Consider the following 26,370-nt stretch of genomic DNA (forward strand, 5'->3'; position numbering starts at 1 on the left):
TCTCTTTTGATGAAGCGGACAATGATGTCCGCTTGCTTAGAGAGGACAGGTTGCCCCCGCGACATATGTCTCCGGACGGACGGACGGACGGTGTGCGAGAAACACCACGACGATGAGCTTGAGCTGAGACAGGTTGTCCGCAAACCATGCTAGGAGACTTTCGGCCTTCCCTGCTGTCTGTCCCCTCACTTACCATGCATGTCATATGTTCGCAATCCAGCTTGGCAACGTCCAGATTGGCATACGCACCTTAGTAGTTGGGATTGGACTGGACTATCCCCTCCCCTCGCGGAGGAGGACACGACAACGCAGGCTTGCCCTGCCAGGTTGCGGTTGCGGTTGCGAACAACTAACGTCACGCCCGAGCGGAGCGAACCACCACCAACCACCCCCTAACTCAGAAATACATCACACGGTACCAAGTAGTTCCAATTGACCAGCTCCATTATCAGGAGATAAAAACTCTAGATCCCTACAACAGCGGGTAGATACAATATAGACGCCACGAAAGGACAGGAAGAAGAAATTTTGATGCTCGCTCGCTCATTCACACGTAACCTACACGAACCGATTAGCACCAAAACTATCGCCATCGCCACCAACCCCAAAGATGAGCGTAGAGAAAGAAAAGACTCCACCGCAACCCGGGGGCAGACAGGAGACAGGCCAACTTACCTTTCCGAGCGCCCTGGAAGAAGAACCGGACAACGAAGACCTGCAGCGCGGCCATGGAAACCATCATCAGGCCCTCGATGACGCTGAAGTTGAAGATGCGACGTTCCGTGCTACGGACAGTGCTGAAGTTACGGTTCTCGCGGGTGCGGAAGTATTTCTGGTTGCGGGTGATGGTGGACAGCTGAGCGGACAGTTTGAAGATGGACTCCTCGAGGGCGGAGGCCTGCTCGGGGCTGGCGCCCTGGCGGGAAGGCAGCTGGGCGCGTTCCTCGTTCTCGACCTATAGTAGCACACAACACGCGTTAGGGAGGTTGGTTCCGGTGGCAACAAGAATATTATGGGGACCCGAGAGCAAAAGCCCATTCCATCCCATCCCATCACATCCCGTCACATCATATGCTCTGCTATCCGTAGTCGAACAAACGTACCGCAATCTCGAAGTCGACAATCTTCTCGGCAAAGGTCGACATGTCATTGTCAAAGCAGAAGCGGTACTCTCCGATACTCTGAGCCGTGAAAACGAAATCGCCCTGTCTCTCCTTGCTACCGTCTAGGACGACCTTGTCACCGGGACCGACGACGGAGTAATCGACATCGAAAGAACCGCCGGATTGGACCTGCAATCACCAAAGCAACCCATCGGTTATTGCCATTCATCTCACAAATAATGGGAAGGAACATCCGGGAAAGACTCACGGCGAAGTAGAAGGCAACCTTGACGTTGGTGGAGTCAACATAGCTGTAGAAGCACGCCTTCTCGTTGGCTTCGAGTCGGTAGGTCAGAGCCGTGGCGGTCACGGAAGACACGAAGGTGGCCAACAGGCCTATAACCAGAGCTGCGAAGCGCATTGCGAGCAAGGACAAGAGCAAGAGCGGGAGCTCAGGTTGGACGAGGCTCAGGGGTGACGGGTTCAAGATAGACACGCGATTGATGGAGCGGAAGTTCTGGCCAGCTGTGAGTTTGGCCCGCTTGGTTTGTTGTGTTTGCATCCGTGTCAACACAACCCTCACTACTTAGTTACTCAACTGTACTCCGTAGTACGGAGTACTCCGTCCTGAGTTGGCAGTTATGGAGAGTTCTACATCTACAGTAAGGGTCTCCCTATATTTAGATCGATTTTTTTTTCTTACAGAATCAACCACCTATGCTATCCGCATCTCCCTCAATACAATTCATTCGTAAAACCTGGATAATGCCAAGTCATAGTGGGTAGGTAGGTCATACATGAAACGCAGTTGGTAAAACACATCATAACGAGACCATTAGGCCTGCCCTCCTTCCTTCTAAGCTAACACAACGCAACGAATAAAAATACCATTCGGTCGAGTCGATGTATAATGTATGTTGTCCCTTTCATCGGAAGCAGGACCTCCGCATGTCCATGGTCGTATGTATTCCCTGCCAAATGTCAAGGTGGCTCGGCTCGTCTCGTCCGGCAAAATGCAATGCACAACTCCAGCACGCAGATTCACATCTATTTGATGGAGATCGATTCGCCTCCGCCTCGGTTCCAAAAGCTCCGGTTCTTATTTACATGGTCGAGGCCAAGGAGGTCGTCCGAATCGCCGATGACATCGGAAAGGATGTCATCTATGCAGGGTCAGTCACAGTACTGGGATCGATAATCTCGCGATTGACTCACCATCTTCAAGGTAACGCGGGTTGGTGTACATGGTCCGGGAAACCACGGCAAACTTGATCTTTTCGAATTGTTTGCCCTTGATGCCAGTGCGCTTGGAGAGTCGTTCCTTCGTTTGCTTGAAGATCTCGCCCTGACTGCCGTCAGCATAAATGGATTCTGGAGAGACGTGAGTTCAAACGTACCGGCTTCATAACTATCTTGAAAGGCACGCCGTACGGCCGGCTGGCGTCCCGGTCGAAGTTGAAGGCGTTTAACGTCCGTTCGCCTTCCTGCATGTTGGTCTCTTCTTCAGGAACCCGCTCGGCAAATAGCAAGACGAAATCGTTGATGCCGGAAATCTTGGAATCTTCCTGGAACTCCTTATAGATCTTGCCGTTGTGAGCTTCATAGACACGAGTCTCACGGATCGTGTCGTCGTCCAGGTTGGCCTTTTTCTGTAGTCCCGCAATGACATCCGCGATGGTTCCATCACGGGGAACCAACACCTCCACGGTTTGCTAAACGCCAATCAGCTCCGACACTCAAAAGTCATAATGCTTGTTCAACCTACCTCCTTGGCGATGCCGTCAGGAAGCCACGTGACCTTGAGGGTGGTCTTGGACTCAAAGTCGCTCAAGCTCGTTTCCAGAACCTCGTAGTACAGGGCATCCTGGCGATGCATGCTGTAGCCGTATGTAGTCACCTGCCCGCTCAGAATATGGTACAGAGTCTGGTTGGCTTGGTTGGGGTTGCGCTTGATGAACGCCTTGGGCTTGCCGTTGCTTGCGAGGACCGGGGCGAAACGCAGGTGCGTTGGCTCCACGTTGATATGCTCCCCGAGCTTTTTGGAAAACTGGTCGTACGTCATCTTTCGGCTCAGTGTCAGGACAAAATCGTCTCCCTCCTCCGCCTTGAGAGGAGCAAAGGTGACGTTTATCCGGTTGAGAAGGTAATCGTAATACTGGCGCGCGTCCGTGTACAAAGCTGTAGCGGGAAGCTCCGACTCCTTGATCTGTTTTTGGAAGGCAATAATGTCACCATCTTGGATCTCGGACTGCTGGAAGGTCTGCTTGGGCTTCATGATATCGATCATGTTATGCTTGATTTCTTCGTACAGCATGAACTCGGTTCCGGCAGGCCATCCCATCTTCTCCAGGATCACGGGGGCGAGATCGGCCACCTTCTGCGTCTTGCGCACGTAAACGGGACCGACTCCGGTAAGAGTCTGCGAAGGAGCGTCGAAGTGCTTGAGGAAGACCAACAAGGAGTTGTTGTCGGGCCAGGAGACTGTCCCGTCCGCGGAAGGCTGGCCAACCTCCATCCATACCTTGAACGGGTTTCCTTTGGTGCCATACCGGTTGTAGGCCTCTTCCACCGTCATGTCACGGTCCTTGATGACTTGATCCGGACGCGTCGTCTTGTTCTGCCGGTTCACCATCACCCAGAACCGGACCTGTTCGGGGTTGAGCCCCTTCTCTTCCGCAAGCTGCTGCGCAAACTCCCCGACCTTCATGGCCCGGAGAATTTTGTGCTGCTTCGGCACCGCAGCGTCGTCGACAGGTAGTTCAGCGCTTGTCAGATCAAAGCCGTGGTGCGACTTGAAAGATTCCTCGCTGAGGACGCCAACGTTGATGTACAAGTGAGCCTCTTCCTTCTCCTTCTTCCTGCGAGCGAAATCGACACGGTCTTCCAAAAGCCGCTTCTCTGGGACAATATTAGTACAAAGAATAGCCCGAAGCTGAGTGTAACCTACCAATGTGAGATGGAACGTCTTCCTTTGTGATCGGCAAGAGCACGTCATCCAATCGCGTCTTCCGAACGTAGACCAACATGTAAGCGTTCATCGAGCGCTTCGTCGACAAACCCCGTGTGTAAGGTTGCCGAACACCGGTGGCACCGTTGGCCAGCTCGTATTCACCGCCGTAGTTCTCCTCGAGCACTTCCTTGTCCGTAGCCCGGGTCACCCGATCGTCGTCAAAGCGGTACCAGTGCCCGTCCTTGGTGGGCTTCAGAAAGGCGTAGTAATGGCCAGCATTCAGGTCTCCACTATGCACCAGCACACCATGCAGTTCGTAGATACAGGGTTCGGACTTGTCGGCATCGGGGGAAAGGTACGGAGTGGCGTCAAACTCCATGGGGAAGGCGTGTCGGTCGTTGATCTTCATCATAGCATCGCGGTGGATATCGTACTCGAATCGCTTCAAGTGAAGATGCAGAACCGGGGGGAAGCTCTCGAAGATAACACCCTTCTTGGCGTCCTGGAGTCCGTAGGGCTGACCGGCATCGTACTTGTTCTCGCCTTCGAGGGTCTCCACCTGGATGTAATCTTTGAAACTGTCGTCGAGAGTCTTGTTGCCACGAACATTGAGCTGGATATCCCAGAAGTCCTCCACTCGCGACGATTCATAGTCGACATTGATGCATGAAATGTAGGTTTTGGTCTTGCCGACAAACAGCTCCGGCAGGGCTTTCTCCGCCGGCGTGCCTTTCATCCTCTCCTCCATTCTCTCCATGAGCTTCCTCGAGAGTTCCTGGACATCTTGTTGCTCGAAGATTTGCCGCGACTCCCAGCCGAAGGACGCGGTGAGCTCCGTCGTCGACACGGAGTTCTCGCTCGTCTGAAGATTATAGAACAACCTCTGGAGAGTCCAGGCGCTGTTATCTCTGGAGGCCTCGGCCTCAGTTGGAATTTCGTAGACGGCCTTGAAGCCTATTAGTATCTGTATATTGAAGCGGGTAGGGGCGGCCACCTACCTTCCGGAAGGAGTTGGTGAAATAAAGGGACTGCAGAAGCGAGTTAAGGTAGCAGGTCGCGCCCTGGTTTTTCAATCCGACCATGCCGGTTTCCTTCTTCGAGTCATAGCTAGAAGCCGTTAGCATGAGACAGATCGGGGCAGAGTAGATACATACTTCTGGAAGCTGTGCCACAAGACACCCGTGGGGTCCTTGACGACACGGACATAGGCCGTGACGATAGCCTCTTCGTTCTGGACGAGAGGCACACCGCGACCCTCCCATTGTATGTTGAAAAGCCTGCGCAGCTCGCAGAATCTAGTGAAGCCCCAGTCTCCCTCATCCGAGTTGAACCGATGAGTCGCGACTGCATCCCGATCAGCAAATATGGCCCCAAGTTCCCGACTAGGTATGCATACCATGAGAGATGTAGATTGACGGGTCCTTCACGTTCGACAAGACCAGAGCGAACTGGACGCAGGCGTACCAGTTCTCGGGAGGCTCGCCATCCCAGGCGTGTTCCAGATAGAAGGAGGCATGCTCAACATGGTTTCCATATGGGAAGAAAAGAACGCGCCTATCGACAGAGGTCAGAGCCGACACGTCGGACGTACTACGCGATCGAGCTGTGCACCCACCATGGAGACCCTCCGCACTGGAAGACCGGGCCGTGCTCCTTCTTTTTCAGCTTCCGCCAATCCTGGATATGCCATGTGTGATACGTCTCATGTTCGGTTTCCAAATCGGGGTCTTTCGGGAGGATCCGAGCCATCATTGCTGCATCTGTAGCGGAGACTTATATTAGACATGGATCCCAGCTTGGGAGCGCTTGTCGCTGCGGCCTGGGACGGACACCACCCCGCGGCGGGGACTTCCGACCCCGAACGACGGCCATCGCAGCTCACGACCAGAACAACGGCAGGGGAAATGCAGGGCAGGTATAAAGAGGGCCTTACGGTCATCGGCGAGAGGCTCTGGCTCCGGTTCCTCCGATCCGGACCGGGAGACAACCACCTCGTCAGTTCTGTCATTGTGAAACTGCTCGTATTCATCGACGAGCATCTCACTGTCTGGGACCTGGGGAGCCCGAGGGATAGGGTCAGCGTCGGGGCTTTTTTTTGGAGATTGGAAGGAGAGGTTGATCCGAGCATTCATGCGATGGGTTCGAGAGCGGCGGCGACTTAGGACGGAACTTACGTTGTCCATGTAGGGAAAAAAGTGCGTACCCGCACGGGAAACGAACGTCAGACTCTTTTTTTTGGCGGACGGGGGGGGGGGAGCGCCGAGTTCAACCCTCCGAGGGGCGTGAGAAGGGGAGGGGTGGGAATTGAGAGAGGGTTGAGAGGATTAGACCTCAACAGGCGAGAGAGAGAATTGCAATAGAGGCTCTGGGCTCAGGCTGTAGCGATCCGGGATGATGGATCAGTGCCAGTCCGCAGGAGTTGAATGAAGCTAGTGGCGGAGTTGCCATAACCAGAACCCAATAGCAACGGCCATGCGGGACACAGCAGCCTTTATTATTAAGAAGGCCCCGAAAACCACCTCTTTCACTACCACTTTACCACTTTACCACCTTACCACCGCTTCACCACTACTTCATCACCACTTCACCTCCTCCTCCTTCTAGGCTGCAGCTGGAAACTCTTCCCTGCCTCTAGCCCCCCAAGTGATGGGTTGATGGCGACTAGTTATTGTGTGGCCCTTACGCCGGTTGCTTGATTGATTGCTTGATTCCTCCCACCTTCCTTGCTTTCACCCCCCTCCCCCGACCCGTCGGTCGCCGATGACCTACCTCCTCTTCTACATGAGCCCTTCATGCAGTGATCACCTACTTTGACCATCCACTTATACATATACCCCATATATATCTATCTACCTGTTCTCCATCTAATCTCATCCCTAATTCATGGTCTTCCTGTTCCATCTGGCACTATCAACTCCAGCTCCATCATCACCCGTCGGAAAGCTCCCCATGCGACCATCACCCCAGCGTCATATCACACTTTCCTGCGCTCCACCAGCCAGGCTAAAGTATCTACTAGGCCCGACTCCGAGGCATGGGATGCTGCAAGTCGGCAACGTCAACGCAGCTTTTAATTTTTACCCGGCTTATCTCTTTGTCTGGTGAAGGATTAAATTTATTCTAATTTTGATATCGATACTTAATGATCATAAGGTCCTGGTCTTCCGTTGTAGTTCTCTTTCGTAGCTTTTTCTTTCTTTCTTTACTTATTCCCCTACCAATTGCTGCCGAACCGAGCACATCACATGTCCGGCCAAGCCCAGCAGCGCTCACCGCCCGGGCTGCCTTGGAAGTGCGCCCGGCTTCGCCTTCGCCATCAGAAAATGATAATGTCATGCCACGGTCGAGTCGACACGCGTGTGGGCCGAATTGAATCCTCCCGGGTGAGCCATGTACTGTGCATGGCAGATCTCCGCCAGCCCTGATCACCTCCGCCTCTTCTGATGCGCGGCTGCTCTCCATCTCCATCGGCGTAACCCGCTCCCCTCCCTCCATGCCACACACCCGCCCTTGGGTCCATTGAGATTTGAGTCAGTCCACCGCAGACCAATTACCACACAGTGCCATGGCCTGGAGTCATCCAGCTCGACGCTGGCATCTCCTGCGTCGCAGCTGTGTCTCCTCGTGCCGGCTTTTTTCCACCCAGCAAACCCACAGTCCGCCGCCGTGGAGGCCGGTATCGGCGTTGGACGAGTATGGCCATCACCGCACCACCACTCCGCCCGGCGCCAATGCTAACGGATCGCAGATGGGTTGAGCGCGACATTCGTCCCATCAGTCTACGACAGCTGACGTTCTTCGGGCGCACCCTGACGGAATCGCGACTGATCAGTTCCGCAAATTACGTCCGGACGGAGCTCCCGACGAGGTCGGTATCCCGGGCGATCATGACATGCAGACTTTTACTGACATCTCTCTCTCTCTCTCTGCAACTAGACTCGCCCATCGCCTGCGAGACATCCAACGGCTGCCGTACGTGGTCGTCGCCAACCCCCACCTTTCCATGGTATACGAGCTCTACTACAAAGCATTCGAGCGGTTTCGAACCATCCCCGAGATAAAAACGCTAGACGACAATGACCACTTCTGCGACATCCTGCGCAAGACCCTTCAGGAACATCTGGTGGTGATCCCCAAACTCGCAACGGGCGTTTTGGAATGCCGTGAATTGGTCCCGCCGGACGTGCTGGATGATTTCATGAACACTCTCCTTCGAGCGGTATGGCACTCACTATCTGGGGATAATGAGATGTTCCGTGTCTGACCCCTGGACTTAACAGAGAATCTCCCGTCGCGTGATCGCCGAGCAGCACCTGGCTCTGACGGAAACCTTCAACTCACCATGGCATTTCCCCGACTCGCAAGATCGCACGGACCCGAACGCAGACTTCATTGGGGAGGTCTTCCTCAAATGCAACGCCAAGGAAGTTGCCGAACGGTGCGGCAAGCTGGCACAGGATATGATGCGGCAGACCTCGGGGTCGGATAAGATCCCGGAGATCTCGGTACAAGGCCATCTGGAAGCTACCTTCCCCTACATGCTGAGCCATTTGGAATACATCATCGGCGAGCTGTTGCGCAACTCGATCCAGGCTGTGAGCGAACGATACAATGGCACGTCGGAGCAGCCGCCACCGATCGAGGTGCTCATCTGCGAAGCGCCGCAGCATGTGATCATGCGGGTGTCGGACCAGGGGGGAGGGATCCCCCGCGAGGTCCTACCGTACCTGTGGTCCTTCAACAAGGGCCCACACAGCAAATCTCATCTCCAGAACCTGGGGCAGGTTCCGGCGATGGCGGCCACGATACAGGAGTTGAGCGTGCCGACGGAGCGGAAACACGCGGATAAGGAGACCTTCCGCGAGAGTTCACTCGACTCGCTGACCTCCCGGCCGCCCAATCTGCGGCTGGGGATCGGACTCCCCATGAGCCGCGTATACGCCGAGTACTGGGCGGGCAGCTTGGAGCTGCACAGCCTGGAAGGGTACGGCGTGGACGCATTCCTGCAGATTTCGAAACTCGGCAACAAAAACGAACAGGTGACGACGCGCGCGTCGATTGACGCTGTATGAATGAATCAGGCCGAACCAAGGCCAGCCGTACATAAAAAGCAAAGAAAGATCAAGAGAAAGAACAAGAACAAGAACAAGAAAAAGAAAAAGAAAAAGAAAAAGAAAGAACAAGAAGATGCCATATCATGTCATATCTGTTTCGCATTCGCACTAGCACCAGCGTAAAGTAGCTACCAGCCACACCCCCACTTACCCCAGATTCCGTGGCTTAGCGCTTACCCAAAACAGCCCAAGGCTAGCTCCAGCCCGGGATGACGTCAGCCGGAAGTCTCTTCCAGAAAGGGAAACGACCCTTGCTGCATATTTTGTTGTTGTCAGATCATGGCGCGGCACAGCATACCTCCCTAGTAAGTACTAGTACCTACCTTCTTCAGGCTAGCAACTACGAGGTACCTTGAGCATTGCACCTTCCACAACAATAAACTTGTGTCTGTGTCCTACTTCCCGCGCCAGTGCCAGCGCCAGAAAGCAAGCACCAGTGACGTACACCAAAATCCCCAGCAACCGAAAATGAAGCGCGCCAGCTCCAGCGGCAAAGACGACCCCAACATCCCCACCAACATATTCCTCCTGCTTTTCGTCATCCTCTCCCTAAGTTTCCTCGGCACCTATTTCGATTCCAGCAAGCGTGTGAAAGCTGCCGCCGCTCAAGAGCAGTCCTCATAATAAATATTACTTATTACCTGCCTACCTATAACGACCGTCCTTATCTCTACGCTTACCGCACTGCCTAGATTTACCACTTGACTCCAAGAGTGACGTGAAAAGTCAAAATGCCCGGGACGTTGTCAATGATTTGCTTGATTCTGGTGACTTTGTTTAGTGAGTACATCTTCACTTACACATACACAGATAGCTAGTTGGCCAGATGGCCAGCTGGCCGCTACACTCTATCCACGATATCCCCATCCCATACAGAAACCATCTAACGATCAACCAACCCAACTATAGTCCCCCCCCTCGGCGTCTTCTTCCTCTCCGGCTGCAGCGCCGACCTCGTCATCAACATCTGTCTGACTCTTCTCGGGTGAGTCTATCCTCATCTCACTGCGTCTCACCGCATCCCTTCCTCACCGCATCACACACCACACACACAACTCCCCCATTACTCCCCTTCTCCATCCATCCATCTCAGTGTGCAAGCTAACCCACGATCATACAGCTACCTCCCCGGCCACGTCCACGCCTTCTACCTCGAATACGTATTCTTCCGCAACCGCCGCTCGGGCGAGCCGCGTTACGCGCGGGGCGTGTACTCCGATCGGATCCAGCATGGAGGGAGACATCAGAGGTCAGACTATGGGAGTATTGCTTGATGTGGTATATTCGCAAGGAGTGGGGAAGACGGCGTGGCATGAAAACAAACCGAATGAAATGATTGAGCGAGTGGTGGGTGCGGTTGAGACGGGGACGGTGATGGGGTGTGTTTTGTATCCTTGAGTTATTGTTAGGTTTGGGCTTGTGGTGGGTTATTACGACTGGATGAGCTGGAGAGGGGGTATTCATAATCGAGTGTTGTTCTGCTGTCCTGACTTGAATCATCCAATCCATACATCCATTCTACGTAGTGTCGCAACCCCAATCACAACACCAATATCAACCCAAAACAACCAATTCAATTCATCAGTATCACTCAAGAACAGAAAAAAAAGCTATAACATAACATAACATACACCCAACCCAACCCAACCAACCCCAATCAAATCAAATCAAATCAAATCAAATCAACCCACCACCTTCCCCCCAGCCGCAGTCCCAGCACCAGCACCAGCAGCATTCGAACCGGTATTCTTCCCCTTCAACGCCGGCAACACCACCGCCTCACTAACCCCGACCTGGCCATTCGTGCTCGGCACGCCCCCCGACGCCGGAGCCCACCACAACGCGCCGACCCAAGGCTGAACATTCCACCCGACCGACAACGTGACATTCTCCCTGCCGGCCATCTTCCCCGAGACATCCCCGATCGAGTACTTCGGCTTCTGGTCTCTGAGCCTGAGCACGCCATGGGGTGCGGTGGCCTCCTTGGCCGCCTTTCCCGTCTTGGGCGCCTTACTGGTGGATGTTTTCTTGGTGGAGCGCTTCTTGGTGGACGATGGGAAAAACCGTTCGCGGAGGGCGTCGATAGTGTATGGTGATGAGGGGGCCGGGATGATGGTATCCCAGATGATGGAGTGCGAGTGGGTTGGGTTCGACGAGGAGGGGTCGGAGGGGTAGCTGGCGTAGATGTAGATGAAGAGTTGTTTGGTATTCCAGTTTAGGAGGGGGGTTAGGTCTTTTTTTTTGGTTGTGATTGTGGTTTGTTTTGTTAGTTTTGTTGGTGGTGTGGTTGGGGGATGGGATGGGATGGGATGGGATGGGGAGAAGGACGTACCAGCGTCCAAGTCGAAGCGGATCTGCGCGTATTCTTCTCGTCGGGAGGAGTAGAAGTGGGGACGGCCTTTTGTTCTGTGTTTGTGATGGGTTAGTGGTGGACTTGTTTTTTGTTTGGATTCTGGTTTGGGGGTTTGGGTTTGGGTTTGGTGGTGGTGGTGGTGGTGGTGTTGTGGGAGAGAGGGAGAAGGGAGAAGAACATACACCTTCACATCGCGAACCTTCACATCCGTAGTCACGGCATCAGTCGGATGAAGCAGCACGGAGAGAGCGGCCAGACCGGCGACGAAGAGGGCGACGGTGGTGAAGAAGCCGAAGACGCCTTGCGCGCGGTTCAGGGCGGAGTGCATCTTTGCCTCTTCCTTCTTGTTCTTCTTCTTCTTCTTCTTCTTTCTCTCTTGGGGGGGGAGGTGTCAAAGGAAGAGAAAGGGGAGGGGATGAGTGCTGCTGGATCAGCACTGATGAGGTACGTATTGTTCGTATCCCAAGAATTGGACGCGGATGAAGCTTGAAGCCACATGGGCCTTTTGGCGCGCTGTCTGATTGGCCGGCAGTTATCGATAAGGCGTGGCTGGACTTTCCTATAGAAAACAAGACGAGACAAGATGATGACTCTCCATCTTCTCGACAACCAACCAATTCACATACATCCCCTATCCACGTCCTCAATACCACAAACACAAAACCACCTCATCCCGCCGCTCAGCCTCCAAACACGACCCACAACCCACGAACCACGAACCACAACATCGCAATCGCGGACTACTCCATATCTATCTCCAAACCCCGCATATCTCCTCATCTCCCCATCCCATCCATCCATCCATCCATCCCACCCTCCTTATCTTTCTCTATTCTCTATTCTCTATTCTCCCTCCCTCCCCAATCCCAAACCCCCAAACACAACCCCCTCAAACCCATTTAAAAATCCACTTGAAAATGGGCGACCACGTCCTCTTCTTCTACGGTACAAACAACAACCCCCTCCCTCCCAAGTCCCAAAACAACCCCCCCCCCCCCCACTACTAACAAACCCAGGAACCCTAATGGCCCCTCCCGTCCTCCACCGCGTAATCCACGGCCCCCAACCGCCCGCAAAATGGCAAGTGGATTCTCTCACCATCCGCCCGGCCCTCCTCCCCAATTACCGACGACACCGGGTGCGCGAGGCCGATTACCCGGGCATCGTGGCCACCGGAAAGGGGGAATCATCCGTGCTGGGGATGGTGGTGGCCGGGTTGACGGATGGGGATGTGCATCGGTTGGATATGTTTGAGGGGGGGAGTATGAGAAGGTTGAGGTTGGGGTTAGGGTGTTGGGGAGGGGGAGGAGGGGGTTGGTGGGGGATGGGGATGGGGATGGGGGAAAAGAAAAAGGAGAGGGAGAGGGAGAGGGAGAGGAGGTCCGGGCTGTCACGTATGTCTGGGTAGGCGGGGAGGAGCGGCTAGAGGACGCGGAGTGGGATTTCGAGGCGTTTAAACGGGATAGGATGGCTTGGTGGGTGGAGGCGGATGAGAAGGATTGGTGATTCTCTCTCTTTCTCTCTCTCTCTTTCTGTCTGTGTGTGTGTGTGTGTTGCTTAGATATAGAAGATTACAGTTAGAATGTGAGTTAGGCTGAGGCGATGTTGAGAATAGACCTTAGATTCTCTCATCATAGCTATATACATACATCTATCCATCCCTCGAACCTCGTCTCGGTCCGACATCAACCTCAACCAACCGCGCTAATCACAATCGCACGCAATGCTTGGTATCTAATGCTGCCAGGAATAAATAACACTGTCCATCCCCTGAACGCCGCATACAGGTACAAAACCCAGGGAATGACGTAAAGCAGCCACAGGAAAAAAAATCAAATCAAATCAAACGAGATCTAGAGGTAGAGTTCGTAAACCGTCCATCCATCCATTCTAGGCCTTCGGTACGGAAGGGCTGATTTCAACACTGTTTCGCACGGGGGCGGACGGGGGCGGACGGGGGAGGCGTTCCCCGGACTTGCGTTTCCACTGGCACCGCAACGGCGGTCACGATGTCTTCGGGGCTGCTGTCCTCTACTTCTTCGTCGTTGATAGTCTGGGACGATGGTTTGCGTTCCGGACTGCGTGGACGAGGACGGGGTCCGGGGGCTTGCCTTTCGGTGGTGGATGGGGTGGTCTCGGGTTGGCTGTCTGGTACGAGGACGACTTCGGGCTCGAGGGATTGCTTCGCTGTGTTGGTATCGCGGGGTTCAGAGGGAGTAGGGGCCCGTTTCACGTCCACGGTTGGTGATTGCTTGGCTGGGGCCGGTGAGGGCTTGACCGGCGACGGCTTGACCGGCGACGGCTTCCGAGGCTTGTCGGACTTTCCCTCCTTCGCGTTGACCCGGCCATTCGCATCCGATCCAGTCGCCGAAGAACCCCTCGCATCGCTTCCCGACTTCGCCTCCCCAGACGGGGACTTCTCTTTTCGCAGCGGTGACTTTTTCTTCTCGCGCTTAGCCTCCGCCGCAGACACAGAAGTCTTCAAGAGATAACAGATAGGCTTCCTATCGACCATGGTGGTCTTCGGGTCGAACTCCTGTCGCTTCAGCAGCTCCTGCTCGTCATACAGCGCATCGAGGAACTTCCGCAGTCGAGACCGGAGAAGACCGGACTTCAGCACCGGCCAGTCGTTCTCCGAGTCCATCTCCTTGTGGAGGAGCTTCCTGATGAACAGGTCCGGGTCTTGGACGAACTTTTCCAGATACGCCAGGAGATACAAACCGCAGTCGGAGAAGTTAGGCTGGAGGGGGATTCCCCGGGCCGTCATGCCCTTGATCAGGGTTTTGTCGATCTCGACGCCCCGCTTGGACTTCGCCTCCTCAAAGAGATATTCGCGCAAACATCGTATGGTGGGAGAGCGAGTCAGGTCTAGGGAGTCGAAAGTGATGATGATCGGCTGGCAAGCATCGTATCTGGGACCCGATCGCTTCGTCTTGGTCTTGCGAGGATTTGCAGCGAGCCCAGAAGCCCCCGTGTCTGCGATGTTAGATAGGGTTTTTGGCGGTTTAACTGGCATGTCTTCTTGCTCTGGCCACTCTTCGCTTGCAGAAGGATCTTCTTTGCCTTTGCCTTTCTCGGCGCCTTGTTCTAGGCTCATGAAAGCGAGTGACTGTTTCGCCAATTTCTCCGTTGAGGAATCTGTGCCTGGAGTCTGTTCCTCCGTCTTGTCTTGGTTGGGTGCCACTTCAGGCTCCGGTGTTTCCGGTACCTCCTGGACCTGACTGTCTGGGGGAACCGATGTCTCTGTCTCTACTTCCGCCGATCCTCCGGGGGCCGGTTCTTTGTTTGCAATCCCCTGAAGGCTCGGTAGGTTGCAGATGATGGCAACATACCAATGCGCATTTTCGTTGATCGGCACCACCACATAATCGTGGCTGAAGATGTCGACGGTTCTCGTCCATTTTTGCACGCCTTCATAGTTAATAGCCCGTGTGCCTCTGGGCCTGTTTGTAAGATTGTGGTAGAAGAAGGAGTTGTAGAAATAAACTCTTTGTGCCGTTTCTTTGTTAGTCCGATCCAGATGCTCTTGGAGAAACCGGATGTAGAACCCGATGAGGTTGTCATTCAAGAATTCGTTGTCTCCCAGTCGTATGAGATCAGACATGGTCACCTCGGCCTTTTTCTTTCCGGATGGCGGATACACGAGTGGTCTGTGGGCTATTAGCACCGTATCTCACAAGGGAGGGACGGAGAGGTTGCTTACATATGCCACCTTTCAGCCTGTCCATCGGGCAAAGGCTGCTGCTGCGCAAGGTCATCGTCGCTATCGTCGCTACGAAACATCAGCGTGGGTCCTCGGAAACAGGTTAATGACACTTACCATACGACCGTAGCCGTAGTAGGTCGGCGCACCATTGCTCTTGTCGCTCGATCGGACGACAGCTTCGACTTCTTTGCTGCAGCTGACACCGTGTTCTCGGTTAGTTGTTGAGGTGAGGGACTTGGACTCTTTTTAGGCTGAGATGTTTCGTTGGGTTTAGCTGCGGTAATGGAGGGGTTTGCACATTCCCGAGATGCGCCAGAAGGTTTCGCTGCGTCCCGCAGGGCGTCGGTGAGCTTCACCCTTTTCGCAGAATCGGGCTGCTTGGCGGAAATGGGATCGGGGGCGCTTTCCGCAGGCCGTTTCATGCCATTTGAAGATTGTTTGAGTTCTCTCCGGGCTTTGTTGAACGCTTTGTCCAGCCACTCCCTGTTCTCATATTAGCCTCGCTGTATCATCCAGAAGGGAATATCGACAAAGGATATGTCAGGAATGCATACCCGTCTCTGCTGTCTATTCGAAAGTTCTGTCCGGTCAGGAAAGAACAAAACTCCTCTTTCACTCGCGCCGATACGAACTCGACATCAACTCGCTGGTCGATTCCAGACATCTTTGATAACTGTAGTCTGACCTTGTGGCTTGGGGAGTTGCCCTTCATGATGCTTAAGATTTTGGTGAAAGGTAATATAAAGGATTTGGTAGCATCCTCATCAGTTAATGAGATGCTGCGATGTGTAAGGTTCACATCCAGCTCAACGGGCTCATCGGCTGATGCCTCTTGTTCAATCGAGCCCAATCGGACGAAAACCACATTGAAGAACCGGGTCAAAACAACCTTTGAAGATTTGACACTCTTCTTCTTTTGCTTCCGCTGAGGCCCACTTTCAGGCGATTCGAAGACGGTCGGTCGAATGTCGGGCTGACGCTTTCCGGTGGCTGGGTGTTCCTCCACCTCCGAATCACTTCTGACGCGTCTTCTGAGGTCTCCACCCGAGAACGACGGTATCTGCACTGTGACTGCCCCTTGCAGCTCATCCGAGCTTTCCCTGGAGTCAGGCGTACGCCTTCGTGTCTCCATCTGAATGGGGTTCTCAATCGTCCGATTCTTTTTCGCGCCGCATTTACCGACAGCCGACAACTGGGTATTGACAATCTCAACACTTTCGAAAACCTGATGTTTGGTCGGTTTCCCCAGTTTGTCTGGTTCGGGAGCGTCATTGCCCAGCAGGGATGAGGCCTTCCGTCTTGCCTTGGCTGCATTTTCGGTGAAGCGCTCTTCGTGCTCGTCCTCCGAGGGGCTTTTCTGGCAGGCCTTGGCACCACGTTTCGGACTGCGGTGTACTCTGGGCGAGACAATGTCCTCGATATCTCGGAACTCTTTCACTTTTGTGGGTCGGTTATCCCGCTGCTTCCTTTTCTTCCTTGGGCTGTGACTCAAAGTGGGAGACATACGTGACGAGTGCTCGGCACCAGGATGGGGTGCCCGTGCGGGGCGCTCAACATCGTCGGAGAGGTTGATGGGTTTCTTAAAGCTGGTGTCTGAGTAATCCTGGCGACGGCGTTTCTTGGACTGTTCGGGCCCTATGTATCCTGCAGCGGCTCCTGCCTGCGTAGTATTATTGCTGATTCGACCGGGTTTCCCCTGTGCACGGACCGGTCCACTGTCGCGGGCCTTCTGCGTGATCCGATCCACGGGTGCGAAAGCCGAGAGATTCTGCGGAGCCATAGATGTCAGACGAAACGGGCGAAAATGTACAGTGTTCCAGTGCCATCGTACCTTTAGCTTCTTCTTGCTGTTCGTTGTGCCCGGCACTATTGAGGTTCCCGGAGGACTGTGTCTGCATCTCCCATCAGCATGCTCCCCCACGCACATATCCGGGCGCATTTCCCACTCACCGTTTGCTGGGAGGGAATAGGCGAAGTTCATCTTGTAGTTCGGAAGGCCGGAGCTGCGTAGTATGCGAAGACTTCTCGCCGGGCCTGTCAGTCGCGGGATCAGTGTCCGTCAGTATATCACCGCATCGAGAGGCCATATTTACAGACGACGCATCCCTGATTCGGATCGAGGAAAAGGCTGGCGGTATTTGGGACGTACTGGTCGAGGTTCACGATAATATCGAAGTCCTTCGGCATTGCTAGAAGCGGGCTACCCATATACATTAATATCTCTCCTCGAACACTCGAATGAACAGACAAAGCGGGAGGGGGGGCTAAAAAAAAAAAAAAAAAAAAAAAAAAAAAAAAGGCTTATCCAAGATCGGAGTGGCACAAGAATTGAGACAAAAAACAAAGACTCATACAGTGGACTCTGGAACGCTTTCAACAGATTGTGGGAGTCGAGAACCGGATTCTACAGGCGAATCGGCGGGGGAAGCGCCGGACGTCTGAGTCCGTTGTATGGGCTGGAAGATGGCATCTGATGGCGGAGGAGATCGGGCGGAGTCGTCGAGCGGGGGGTGGTCGCCTGCGGGATGGGGAAGGGTCCAGAGGGGCAGATATTCGGACAGCTTGTCAAAAAGCGGCATGAATGGAGAGCGATGGTCATTGCATGACCGGAGCGGTCAGGGAAGATCTCATATCGCAGAATGGGGGAGGTTGAAGTGGGCATGGGCATGGATGGGAATGGAGAGAAAAGCATCATGATGGTCCGCAAGGCGGTGGGGGGGGTTCTGCCCTCCACCGATGCGGAGCGACAAAATGGCCGGCTAGGCGGTGCTAGTGCGGGCGCTAGTGGGCCGGGGGGTTCGCTCGTGCCTTTGTCGCTGCATCGCATCTATACCGATTGGTGGGGGGGTTGATACAGCACACGGGTTCTTTGACTGTTTCACAGTTGGACAGGTAGGTTTTGTTTTTGTCTGCTGCATCCATGGGTCTTAGACTGGCTTTATTCTTATTCCAGTTAAGTCACGTCTCATACCTAGCGTGAAACTATTGAACAAGGGTATAGACTCCATCCTTGTGCATCAGTCTTATCCTTCTTTATTTAAATATCTTGAGAGCTGATCAAAATAAGGGACTCACAAAGCCAGACAGTATCTGGTACATGCTTCTTAAACAGACCATAGTATCTGGTTACTATTTTAACATCATTATTGTTGAGAAAAAGAACACAAGCTTTTGTTCCTCCAGATAGTACTTATATATAGTAGTGTTACGGGTGTCTTAGTGCATGTTAACACACCAACACCCCCAGGGTAAAAATAAAGAACACCCACAAAGATACTACAAAAGCTGACAAAAACCTTTGAAACTACCAATTATCAAAGTTAATAACAACAGAATGCTATCAATAGACACCTCAGGGCTAAGTTAACCCCTAATTTCTCCCCAAGGCCAATAACTGACCGTGTATGTGAAAAACCACCGACAACCATGTCACTACTATAGAATATACCCCATATATGGAGTATAAAAAGAGAATAAAACCCGTCATCTCACCTCTACACATTGAAACACCAATTGTGTATTCACCCAAGCAGTAAAATCTGTACCTTACCCTGTCCCGCCATGAAAACCTACCTTATGATTAGGGCCACTTGTAGGTAAGATTTCAAGGTTCAACCCACCTGTGTATAACTAACTCCTTTACACTCTACCCCCCACAGTCGACTCTTGCGACATTTTCAAGATTGAACACTCTCTTCCTGGCCAAGCAAAAAGATAGAAACAGACCAGATAAGATGAAATCAAATAAAATATAAAAAAAAGAGAGGAATTTACATACACCGCTTCTACACTTATGTCAACTAGCCATTACAAATAAACACAAGCCTCAAACTCCCCTCCCAAGAATATTGTTAGACAGTACCAATAATAATACGATGACGAAACCATAATAACAAAAATAAGATGTGGGGATGAAAAGTCACCAGACCAGATAGATAGATATAAAAAAGACAGGATGTCATCATGCATCGCGCGTCACGGATCACGCCATGATGCCAGATGGAGTGACGGGATGATGTACGGTGTATGTGCCAATGATATGAACGTGGCTGGAAAAGGCGGGAGGAGGTCGTGCTAGCTAGCTAGGTAAGTAGCCAGCACGGCCTCGGAGAATTAAATTAGATGCATGATCGACTCCAGGTAACTAAACTAGATCGAGCGCGACGGGCAGCAAATCCTGTACCTAGCCTGCCTATCTACTACAAACAAACCTACATACGTGTAACCGACCAACTGTACAGACTAGGGTATCTACGAACATGTAGTGTAAGGTTACTAGTATCTAGTAAGAAATAAGTAGGTAGGTAGTATAGCAGATCGACAATATTTCCTCAGACAGAATCCTTCCGGTCAAGCCGTGGTATTTCGGTCAGTCAGTCCAGTAGTACTAAGTATAGCAGTAATAGCAGTAGTTACGCTTCATCCCATCCGAGCACCAGTGATTTGCGTCCCACCTTGCGTATAGCATCGCATCGCATCGCATCGCATCGCATCGTCGCATCTCGCGAATGAAAAATAGGAGGACGGAAGAAGAGAAAGAAAAAGAAATGGACATGAACACCCAAATCGAAATCAGACGCAAAAGTAATTCGCCCCAAATGATGCCCCGATCCCAAATCGTATCGTCCCAAATGAGATTTTCGTTTCCTTTACTATACAGGACCCTAATAAAAACCGGGCTAAGCATGTCAAGACGCCGGTCCCTTTCCTTTGTCCCCCGTAGAGTCGTCATTCGCCGTGGCTCTTCGTCGATCGCCGCCCAGCTGGTGGTGTTGTTGGTTGTTGTTGTGGTTGTGGTGATGATGGTGGTGGTGATGGTGGCTGGGGTTGCCGGCTTTATCCTGACGAGCCTGGTCGATGGCTGAGCGTTGGGCAATGCTGTCGTCGTGGCTCTTCCAGATGAGGTTGGTGTCGACCGGGAAGTTAAGCAGACGTTTAATTGTCTCCCTGGATGATGCATTAGCATACCGCAGTTTCCGGGCGCACCGACTTCAAACTAGACATACCTAATCTTGATGTTCCGCCCGCCATCGATCCGCGTCCACACGTTGAGAACATCCTCCCCGCTCCGGACACTGAGCACAGCACCGCAGACCTCATCGCCAGCCTCCGCAAACTGATCACCGACCATAGCCAGCAGAAGATCCTCCCAATACCGGTCCGCCACTCCCTTCTTCAACCGCACCACCCACTTCCCGCCCTTCTTGTTGGCATCGTCTTCCCATACGGGACGGATGCCCTTCTTGAAGATGTGGTAGTCGGAGACAGTGGGGAGAAGGGAGGGTCTCTTGAGGTGCGAGTAGATCGACCAGAAACCCTCCACCGAGGATATGGACGCAAGCGGGATGGTAGACTTTTCGTAATCGGAGTATTTGGGCGTGGGCGGTCGGTACCAGATGATCCAGGTAGACTTGAGCGGGTGCTCCCTGAGCGCAAAGGCCGCGCCCTTACCTTTGCCGGCCTCCAACGCCGCGAGGGATGCCTGGTCGACCGGGTTGTCACGCTTCTCACCAGGAGTCTTGACGTCGGAGGATCCTCCGGGAGTTTTGGGAGCCCCGAACGACGCAAAGGCGCCGGAGCCCAAGCCGAATGCGGAGGAGGCGTTTGTGGACGGGGAGGACACGCCGCCGGAGAGGGGGGAGAGGGCGTTGAAAGGATTGGATCGACCGCCGTGGGAGCTATCTGGGCCGAAACGCTTGGTGGCGCGGGGAAGTTCAACTCTAGCGCCCTCCGTCCCTGCCATGGACAGAGATAGCTTGGAGTTACTGGCAATGCCGCGAGAAAAAGGTTAGTTCAGTCGGTCCGCATTGGGCCAACCCCAATGTGTGGGACGGAGACATACTTGGATCGGCGAGTCCAGAGGTTTGCGTTATCCATGGAGATAGCTACTGAGACAGCTCCGAGGGCGAGCGGTCATCAGCGGGGGACACAGGATCCGGCGGTCGGCAACTCGGGGAGAGGAAAAACGAATTCGATATCGCGGGCGAGAAGACGGACAGCGGGAGGAGGGAATTGGCGTGCAACAGGCAAGAGGGGAAAATTAGGTGGGATTAACGAGGAGGATGCGTGCGACGCGGCCGAGGGTTAGGGGAAATAATGCGGGGATGAAGGCGAGAGAAAAGATCCGGGGGGGGGGGGGGGGAGGAGGGATAGGGATGTGTGAGGAGGAATCGTGATCGTGATCGTGAACGTGACGAGGAGAGATGGGAGTTAGGGAGTTGTACGTGGGGTTGGGGGGGGAAGGAAGGGAAGGGAAGGGAAGAAATGCGGAATTGAGCCTGGCGGAAGTGGTGAAGAACTGGACGCTGCGAAGACGACCACAGCCAGCCGCCGCCACCCAATCAGCGCGGGGCCCGCCGGCGTCCGCCCGCCCGCCCGCTCCGTCGTTTGTCCGAGGCGCGTCCCTTTTCTTCGCCGATTTTTCTCGCCTCTTCCTCTTCCTTTCTTTCTTCTATAATAACCCAAGACCACCAACTCAAATCATCGCTGGCTGCACACTTTTGATTCTGTCGAATTCTCACTGCACTGGCGATTCCGATGAGTGTGTCGAGAATAACACCCGCATCTAAAACCATCATCACGAGGGCCTCTCCGGCTCCATGATGCGTTGATGACCTGATTGACGGGACAGTTCCTTTCTAATTCATCGGTGTGATGTTTACCGTGATGGAATGTGTGGATCTATTTAGGATCTATTTAGAGAGACGTAGCAGCCGCCCCTGGGAGCCGAACTTCCCAGGCCTCGTAGAAGCCAATTAGGTTGGTACGCCCCTTCTTTCCTTGTCGGGCGGTCCGCTGGTCCCCGATCTGTTATCCTACGCTGCATGATGAAGCTTTGAATTTACATTCTCTGGTAATCCGAGGTGCTCAACCGCTCCTACACTGCCGGTCAAACGGTCTGTTGCTGGTTGAGTGTGAGGTTCAAAAGGCAAAGTCTGATTGCCCCCAACTCGCTCGCGTCGTCAATTGCTTTCTGTCTGCTCAGTCGCTGACGTGGCCGCCTCGTAGATTCCCTCGTTCCTTGACAAGCCTACCCATCTGGACGGGAGTACGTCGCCCTAGACTACTACGCGCGACCCGGTGACATCGCCCATGGTTCCTTACGCCTGTTCCTTCCTGCCGGGATTACGAGAAGATAATACATGGTGGCAAAGCATTGTTATGTTAAGCGAATCTATACACTAGCACGAAACAAATGCGCTTGGAAGACAAATTACCGGCTTTGAATAATGATGCAGAACCATAAATACCATCCGGAATGAACCCCTAAGAAAGATGATGTCAAATGTCGTCCGTTCCAGTCATGTTGCGCGCGGCATCGTAGGTAGGTGTATTAAACGGGGAAGGAACGTGGTAGGGAGGTGGACACATGAAGGAAGTCGTAGGGCGGGCGATCGCTTGCAAAAACCAGCACGGCGTGGCGCGTCATGGTGCGAGTTCCCAGGCTGTCATTTCAATGTAATGGACGGGCCGGAGTTGGTGAATTGAGGCAACACTGCTCAGGCTTTGAATTTCCGGAGTAGACAAAGCTCTATTCGATGTGTTGCGCATATGGTAGGCCGTCGGACCCATCCTGCTTAACGCGCTTGGGATCCCTCTCGCTTGGAGGTGCCGAGGGTCCTCCCTTGCGCTTTTCCTTGTCTCGCTGGTACTCCGCGCGCCGCTCTTTGTCCTTCTCGCGGCGGAGGGCCTTCGACTCAAACTCATGCCAATCGCCTTCGATATTCTCCAGCCTTGGAAGGGTTAGCTAGATCACATAGAAACAACGGACCGGAACTTACTCAATGGCTTGCTGAGGGGTTGGCTGCTCCGAGACAAAGTATGGGTGCGTCAAAATCTCCTCCGTGCTGGGCCGTTTCGCAGGGTCGTAGCGGAAGATCTGAGAGACCAAGTCCAAGGCAGCTGGTGACAGGACATCCCGGTACACATCTTCAAAGATCCTCTTCCTCCGCTCGGTTGGCCGCATCAGCTCGAACCAGGGCATCTCCACGATATCGGGCCACTCTTGGCGGGTGGGTGTGCCAAGGGAGTTGTAGAGCTTCTCCAATTGACTGATCTCTCCCCCTTCGCCAGGGAAGACGGCTTTCTTCGTAAATATCTCGACATATACACAGGCCGCACTCCAGACATCAACGGCAGGGCCATATCTGGTTTCACCGAGGAGGAGTTCAGGTGGGCGATACCATATCGTGATGACCCGGTTCGTGTAATCCAGTTGGCGACTCTTGGAGAAAAACCGGGCTAATCCGAAGTCGGCATATTTCAATTGCCCACGGTTGCTGATGAGGATATTGGCAGCTTTGATGTCGCGATGCATGACGCCCCGGTGGTGCAAGTAATTCAAGCCCTCAAACATCTGCTTGGCTAGGTCCTTTTTATGGGCTGCTGTCAGCGTGAATGTAGGGTGGTTGATCAGGCCGGTAAGATCATGTGACAGATATTCAAACACCATAAAACACTCGTTCCTCTCGACCATGACCTCCAGCAAACTGACGACGTTGTTGTTACGAAGATGTTGCAGCAGCTTGATCTCGCGTACAGCCGTAACCGGAAATCCGTCCTTCTCGCCTTCCATTCGTATTTTCTTGAGCGCCACTTTTCGTTGCGTGTAGACATGGATGGCCTTGAACACCTTGCCATAGGTACCAGCACCAATGACCGACTCATTACCAGGCTTGCGGTAGTAGACAGAGTCGGATTTTGCAAACTCTTCAGAGAGTACAGGGCGTGGCTTGGGACGAGTCAAGATCTTCGATTGCTTCTTCGATGGCTCAGGAGAGCGCGGTTCAGGAGAGCGCGGTTCAGGAGAACGCTCGCGGCGGCGCTCAGGGCGGAAGTCTGGTCTTCTGTCGCCCCTTCGTCTGTCACTGCGAGGATCAAATCGACGATCCTCCCTTTTGTAGTCGCGTGGATCTCGCGGTTCACGGAAGCCACGCGGATCACGGAAGTCTCTGCGGTCTCTCCCTCGGTCTCTATCGCGATGGCGGTCCCGGTCTCGGTCCCTATCCCGATCGCGGTCACGACGATCAAAGCGTGGGTCGGGCTTGAACTTTGATGGAGGACCACTAGACAATCTATTACGGGGAGGAGGCTCAGCAGCACGCGGAGGTGGCTCTCGTGCTAGCATTCGCTGAGCCAAGTCTGGAACTGGTTTAGTCGCTGGAGCTGGGGCAGCCTTGGCCTTAAAGGCGAAGCTGATCTTGCCTCCTTTGCTGGGGGTGGCAGAAGTGTCGGGTTGTGCGGTAGGGAGTGTATTGGCTTGAGCACCTCCCTCTGTGACGGCCTTCGACCCGTCAGAATCAGCTCGGGGGTCGTTACCTGGAAGTTCAAGCCGATCATCACTTTCGTCAGCATGCGGACGTGCCTCATCCACCGGAGGCGGGGGCGGGCTTTGTGACGGTCTCCCATGCGATTCGACAGGGCTAGAAGGGCCTTCTCGACCTCGCGAGCTCGGGACCTTCCAGTGTGCTTTGTTGAAACTACTCCGTCCATGCGGTAAAGGCCCATTTTTGTGACTTTGGGGTCCAGCATTGGGGTAGCGGCGGTCGCCGCTGGGGCCTTGATAGTTGCCACGGTACCCTGAATGGCCGCCACGGTAGGAAGGTCCGGAATAAGGTGACGGGCCTCGACTTTGTGGGCCGCCTGTGGTATAATTGTTTGGTCGATACGGAGAGGAAGGACTGGGCGAATCGTGGAATTAGCGTCACATTGAGAGCAGAAGTACCAGATTGACTTACCCGTGAGGACCCCGTCCACCGCGACCGCTTGAGTATGGAGAGCCCGGCTGCGGAGAGCCGTGATAAGAATTAGTTGGTGTGGCGTTTTGCAGTGATCCCGAATGTTGGGTATCAGCATACGGTCGAGATGTGCGCGGACGCTGGAATGAATCGCGCGCGCCCTCTCCGTTTACCGAACCACTAACATTGTCGGCATCACGCCCTGAGGGTTCCCGGGGCGGAGAAGAGGACCTGTATGAGTCACCCGCTATGGACCGGGGGCCCCTTGTGGAGTGGATTGCCATATCACCCAGAGAGTCGCGGCGAGAGTCAGGACGAGAGTCTGCAGACAATCTCGAATCGTCCGACTGCGCGGAATGGCGAGATAGTGACCGGTAGCGGGGACCGTCCTCGTGATCGTCCTCGGGGAGGGGGCTGTGGAAGCGGCGACGCGGATACGTGTAAGATTTTCCTCCACGGATGGGGGACCGCGAGCGCCTTGATGGCGGAGGAGGAGTTCGACGTCGACCACCGGGCCCACGCCGCTCGATTCCGCGTCGAGGGGCCGGTCTTCGACCCGGCCTACCGCGACCGAGATATCGCCCTCGCCTGTTGGATGGGAAACCGCGATCTAGGTCGTCACTGAAATTCGAGGGGGGATAACGATGGCCCGGGCGGTTGGGATGATGGTCGAAGCCTGCGGGAGAGGGACTCCGTGTTCTTTTGCGTTTGGAGGGAGGTGCGGACGGCGAGTCGTCTCTGCGGTAGTTTCTGTCAAACGAATGGCGCGGGTTGAGGTCTGGATGATGGTCGGCGGGCAAGGGTGAGCGATGCCGGTCAGTCTTCCGACCAGGGTAGGGCTCCGAGTGTGGAAGACCAGGGGAACCGCGAGCGGAGACGGGATTCGGTGAAAAATCACGGTGCTGACGAGGCTCGTGGTCGGGGGGTGGGAAAGGACGCGGTGGCGGCGACCGTGGAGGATGATCCGGCCTGCCCTCTTTGGAACCGCGACGACCCTCGCGGTCGCGAAATTTGTCCCGTCCTCTATCACCACGGTAGGAGCCTCGAGGCCGGTGTCTTTCCCGGTCTCTCTGGTCTCTAGTGTCGCTGCCGGCTCTCCACGGGTCTCTCAACACCGGACTCCTGCGGGACCCAGCCATGTATTCGCCTTCAGCTGCATCGGGGTCAAGTATAAAGGGAGAGGAAGGCAGCAGGGATCAAATCGACCGGCCCACTGACGGAGGAGGAGATTCGCATGTAGATGTAGTAAGCGTAGGGTAATGCGGTGGAGCCTGGCCTTCGTCTAGGCTGGCTGGCGGGCGTGTGTTCGGCCGGCGTTCACAGAAGTCTTTCTGTCGGGGATTGGGTGGTGCGGAAGACTGGTTTTTCCGGGTTGGGGGGGGGGGGGGGGGAGAGAGGGATAGTAAG

At 54.1% G+C, this 26,370-nt stretch overlaps 10 protein-coding genes across 10 annotated transcripts; 4 read left to right on the forward strand and 6 right to left on the reverse strand.

Moving 5' to 3' along the window:
- Positions 1-406: 406 nt before the first annotated feature.
- BO70DRAFT_362820 (emp24/gp25L/p24 family protein) lies at positions 407-1,593 on the reverse strand. Its single transcript, XM_025543409.1, has 4 exons — positions 1,372-1,593; positions 1,104-1,292; positions 676-955; positions 407-558 (listed from the first exon to the last, which is right to left on the reverse strand). Exons 1-4 carry the CDS (start codon positions 1,522-1,524, stop codon positions 548-550), a joined length of 633 nt encoding a protein of 210 aa, XP_025398676.1. The 5' UTR covers positions 1,525-1,593; the 3' UTR covers positions 407-547.
- Positions 1,594-1,826: 233 nt separating this feature from the next.
- BO70DRAFT_362822 (ubiquitin-specific protease UBP15) lies at positions 1,827-6,315 on the reverse strand. The gene is made up of 11 exons (XM_025543410.1): positions 6,228-6,315; positions 5,987-6,107; positions 5,669-5,813; positions 5,450-5,607; positions 5,208-5,397; positions 5,052-5,160; positions 4,051-4,999; positions 2,869-4,001; positions 2,501-2,815; positions 2,319-2,448; positions 1,827-2,266 (listed from the first exon to the last, which is right to left on the reverse strand). The coding sequence occupies exons 1-11, from the start codon at positions 6,234-6,236 to the stop codon at positions 2,151-2,153; spliced, it is 3,375 nt and encodes a 1,124-aa protein (XP_025398677.1). The 5' UTR covers positions 6,237-6,315; the 3' UTR covers positions 1,827-2,150.
- Positions 6,316-6,591: 276 nt separating this feature from the next.
- On the forward strand, positions 6,592-7,201 carry BO70DRAFT_362824 (uncharacterized protein). Its single transcript, XM_025543411.1, has one exon. It carries the CDS (start codon positions 6,937-6,939, stop codon positions 7,156-7,158), a length of 222 nt encoding a protein of 73 aa, XP_025398678.1. The 5' UTR covers positions 6,592-6,936; the 3' UTR covers positions 7,159-7,201.
- A 298-nt stretch (positions 7,202-7,499) lies between these two features.
- On the forward strand, positions 7,500-9,414 carry BO70DRAFT_52644 (protein kinase PKP2). Its single transcript, XM_025548514.1, has 5 exons — positions 7,500-7,746; positions 7,802-7,921; positions 7,990-8,272; positions 8,334-9,286; positions 9,354-9,414. Exons 1-4 carry the CDS (start codon positions 7,619-7,621, stop codon positions 9,123-9,125), a joined length of 1,323 nt encoding a protein of 440 aa, XP_025398679.1. The 5' UTR covers positions 7,500-7,618; the 3' UTR covers positions 9,126-9,286; positions 9,354-9,414.
- A 484-nt stretch (positions 9,415-9,898) lies between these two features.
- Positions 9,899-10,441, forward strand: BO70DRAFT_293088 (YqaE/Pmp3 family membrane protein; the record flags this gene model as incomplete). Its single annotated transcript, XM_025539426.1, has 3 exons — positions 9,899-9,947; positions 10,077-10,152; positions 10,288-10,441. The coding sequence occupies 3 exons, from the start codon at positions 9,899-9,901 to the stop codon at positions 10,439-10,441; spliced, it is 279 nt and encodes a 92-aa protein (XP_025398680.1).
- Positions 10,442-10,757: 316 nt separating this feature from the next.
- BO70DRAFT_362826 (signal peptidase complex subunit SPC3) lies at positions 10,758-12,042 on the reverse strand. Its single transcript, XM_025543412.1, has 3 exons — positions 11,703-12,042; positions 11,500-11,573; positions 10,758-11,400 (listed from the first exon to the last, which is right to left on the reverse strand). The coding sequence occupies exons 1-3, from the start codon at positions 11,846-11,848 to the stop codon at positions 10,850-10,852; spliced, it is 771 nt and encodes a 256-aa protein (XP_025398681.1). The 5' UTR covers positions 11,849-12,042; the 3' UTR covers positions 10,758-10,849.
- Positions 12,043-12,131: 89 nt separating this feature from the next.
- On the forward strand, positions 12,132-13,191 carry BO70DRAFT_429866 (gamma-glutamylcyclotransferase family protein). Its single transcript, XM_025548104.1, has 3 exons — positions 12,132-12,465; positions 12,537-12,782; positions 12,929-13,191. Exons 1-3 carry the CDS (start codon positions 12,438-12,440, stop codon positions 13,024-13,026), a joined length of 372 nt encoding a protein of 123 aa, XP_025398682.1. The 5' UTR covers positions 12,132-12,437; the 3' UTR covers positions 13,027-13,191.
- Positions 13,192-13,438: 247 nt separating this feature from the next.
- Positions 13,439-17,805, reverse strand: BO70DRAFT_338053 (SUMO protease ULP2; the record flags this gene model as incomplete). Its single annotated transcript, XM_025541178.1, has 8 exons — positions 13,439-13,771; positions 13,814-15,170; positions 15,224-15,292; positions 15,341-15,709; positions 15,781-16,902; positions 17,177-17,260; positions 17,320-17,426; positions 17,581-17,805. The coding sequence occupies 8 exons, from the start codon at positions 17,803-17,805 to the stop codon at positions 13,439-13,441; spliced, it is 3,666 nt and encodes a 1,221-aa protein (XP_025398683.1).
- A 1,913-nt stretch (positions 17,806-19,718) lies between these two features.
- BO70DRAFT_52716 (eukaryotic translation initiation factor 4E) lies at positions 19,719-21,184 on the reverse strand. The gene is made up of 3 exons (XM_025548515.1): positions 21,069-21,184; positions 20,233-20,991; positions 19,719-20,173 (listed from the first exon to the last, which is right to left on the reverse strand). Exons 1-3 carry the CDS (start codon positions 21,101-21,103, stop codon positions 19,915-19,917), a joined length of 1,053 nt encoding a protein of 350 aa, XP_025398684.1. The 5' UTR covers positions 21,104-21,184; the 3' UTR covers positions 19,719-19,914.
- A 1,187-nt stretch (positions 21,185-22,371) lies between these two features.
- BO70DRAFT_316371 (putative protein kinase) lies at positions 22,372-26,235 on the reverse strand. Its single transcript, XM_025540346.1, has 3 exons — positions 24,964-26,235; positions 23,008-24,906; positions 22,372-22,959 (listed from the first exon to the last, which is right to left on the reverse strand). The coding sequence occupies exons 1-3, from the start codon at positions 26,100-26,102 to the stop codon at positions 22,758-22,760; spliced, it is 3,240 nt and encodes a 1,079-aa protein (XP_025398685.1). The 5' UTR covers positions 26,103-26,235; the 3' UTR covers positions 22,372-22,757.
- Between the last annotated feature and the right edge of the window lie 135 nt (positions 26,236-26,370).

Source organism: Aspergillus heteromorphus, assembly GCF_003184545.1.
Source record: "Aspergillus heteromorphus CBS 117.55 chromosome Unknown BO70scaffold_15, whole genome shotgun sequence".
Classification (NCBI taxonomy): domain Eukaryota; kingdom Fungi; phylum Ascomycota; class Eurotiomycetes; order Eurotiales; family Aspergillaceae; genus Aspergillus; species Aspergillus heteromorphus.

Coding starts and splice junctions, on each gene's coding strand:
- BO70DRAFT_362826 (XM_025543412.1), bottom strand. CDS start 11,848: ATGCACTCCGCCCTGAACCGCGCGCAAGGCGTCTTCGGCTTCTTCACC. Junction 11,574..11,702: donor AAGGTTCGCGATGTGAAGGT/GTATGTTCTTCT, acceptor TCACAAACACAG/AACAAAAGGCCGTCCCCACT. Junction 11,401..11,499: donor CCGCTTCGACTTGGACGCTG/GTACGTCCTTCT, acceptor CCAAAAAAAAAG/ACCTAACCCCCCTCCTAAAC.
- BO70DRAFT_316371 (XM_025540346.1), bottom strand. CDS start 26,102: ATGGCTGGGTCCCGCAGGAGTCCGGTGTTGAGAGACCCGTGGAGAGCC. Junction 24,907..24,963: donor GGTGGACGGGGTCCTCACGG/GTAAGTCAATCT, acceptor CGATTCGCCCAG/TCCTTCCTCTCCGTATCGAC. Junction 22,960..23,007: donor ACCCCTCAGCAAGCCATTGA/GTAAGTTCCGGT, acceptor AACCCTTCCAAG/GCTGGAGAATATCGAAGGCG.
- BO70DRAFT_52644 (XM_025548514.1), top strand. CDS start 7,619: ATGGCCTGGAGTCATCCAGCTCGACGCTGGCATCTCCTGCGTCGCAGC. Junction 7,747..7,801: donor CCGGTATCGGCGTTGGACGA/GTATGGCCATCA, acceptor AACGGATCGCAG/ATGGGTTGAGCGCGACATTC. Junction 8,273..8,333: donor TGAACACTCTCCTTCGAGCG/GTATGGCACTCA, acceptor TGGACTTAACAG/AGAATCTCCCGTCGCGTGAT.
- BO70DRAFT_362820 (XM_025543409.1), bottom strand. CDS start 1,524: ATGCGCTTCGCAGCTCTGGTTATAGGCCTGTTGGCCACCTTCGTGTCT. Junction 1,293..1,371: donor AGGTTGCCTTCTACTTCGCC/GTGAGTCTTTCC, acceptor TGGTGATTGCAG/GTCCAATCCGGCGGTTCTTT. Junction 956..1,103: donor TTGTCGACTTCGAGATTGCG/GTACGTTTGTTC, acceptor GTGCTACTATAG/GTCGAGAACGAGGAACGCGC.
- BO70DRAFT_52716 (XM_025548515.1), bottom strand. CDS start 21,103: ATGGATAACGCAAACCTCTGGACTCGCCGATCCAA. Junction 20,992..21,068: donor CTCTGGACTCGCCGATCCAA/GTATGTCTCCGT, acceptor CGGCATTGCCAG/TAACTCCAAGCTATCTCTGT. Junction 20,174..20,232: donor GGGCGGAACATCAAGATTAG/GTATGTCTAGTT, acceptor TGCATCATCCAG/GGAGACAATTAAACGTCTGC.
- BO70DRAFT_362822 (XM_025543410.1), bottom strand. Junction 5,398..5,449: donor GTCAATCTACATCTCTCATG/GTATGCATACCT, acceptor ATCGGGATGCAG/TCGCGACTCATCGGTTCAAC. Junction 5,161..5,207: donor TTGTGGCACAGCTTCCAGAA/GTATGTATCTAC, acceptor AACGGCTTCTAG/CTATGACTCGAAGAAGGAAA.
- BO70DRAFT_362824 (XM_025543411.1), top strand. CDS start 6,937: ATGGTCTTCCTGTTCCATCTGGCACTATCAACTCCAGCTCCATCATCA.
- BO70DRAFT_429866 (XM_025548104.1), top strand. CDS start 12,438: ATGGGCGACCACGTCCTCTTCTTCTACG. Junction 12,466..12,536: donor CCACGTCCTCTTCTTCTACG/GTACAAACAACA, acceptor TAACAAACCCAG/GAACCCTAATGGCCCCTCCC. Junction 12,783..12,928: donor GGATATGTTTGAGGGGGGGA/GTATGAGAAGGT, acceptor ATGTCTGGGTAG/GCGGGGAGGAGCGGCTAGAG.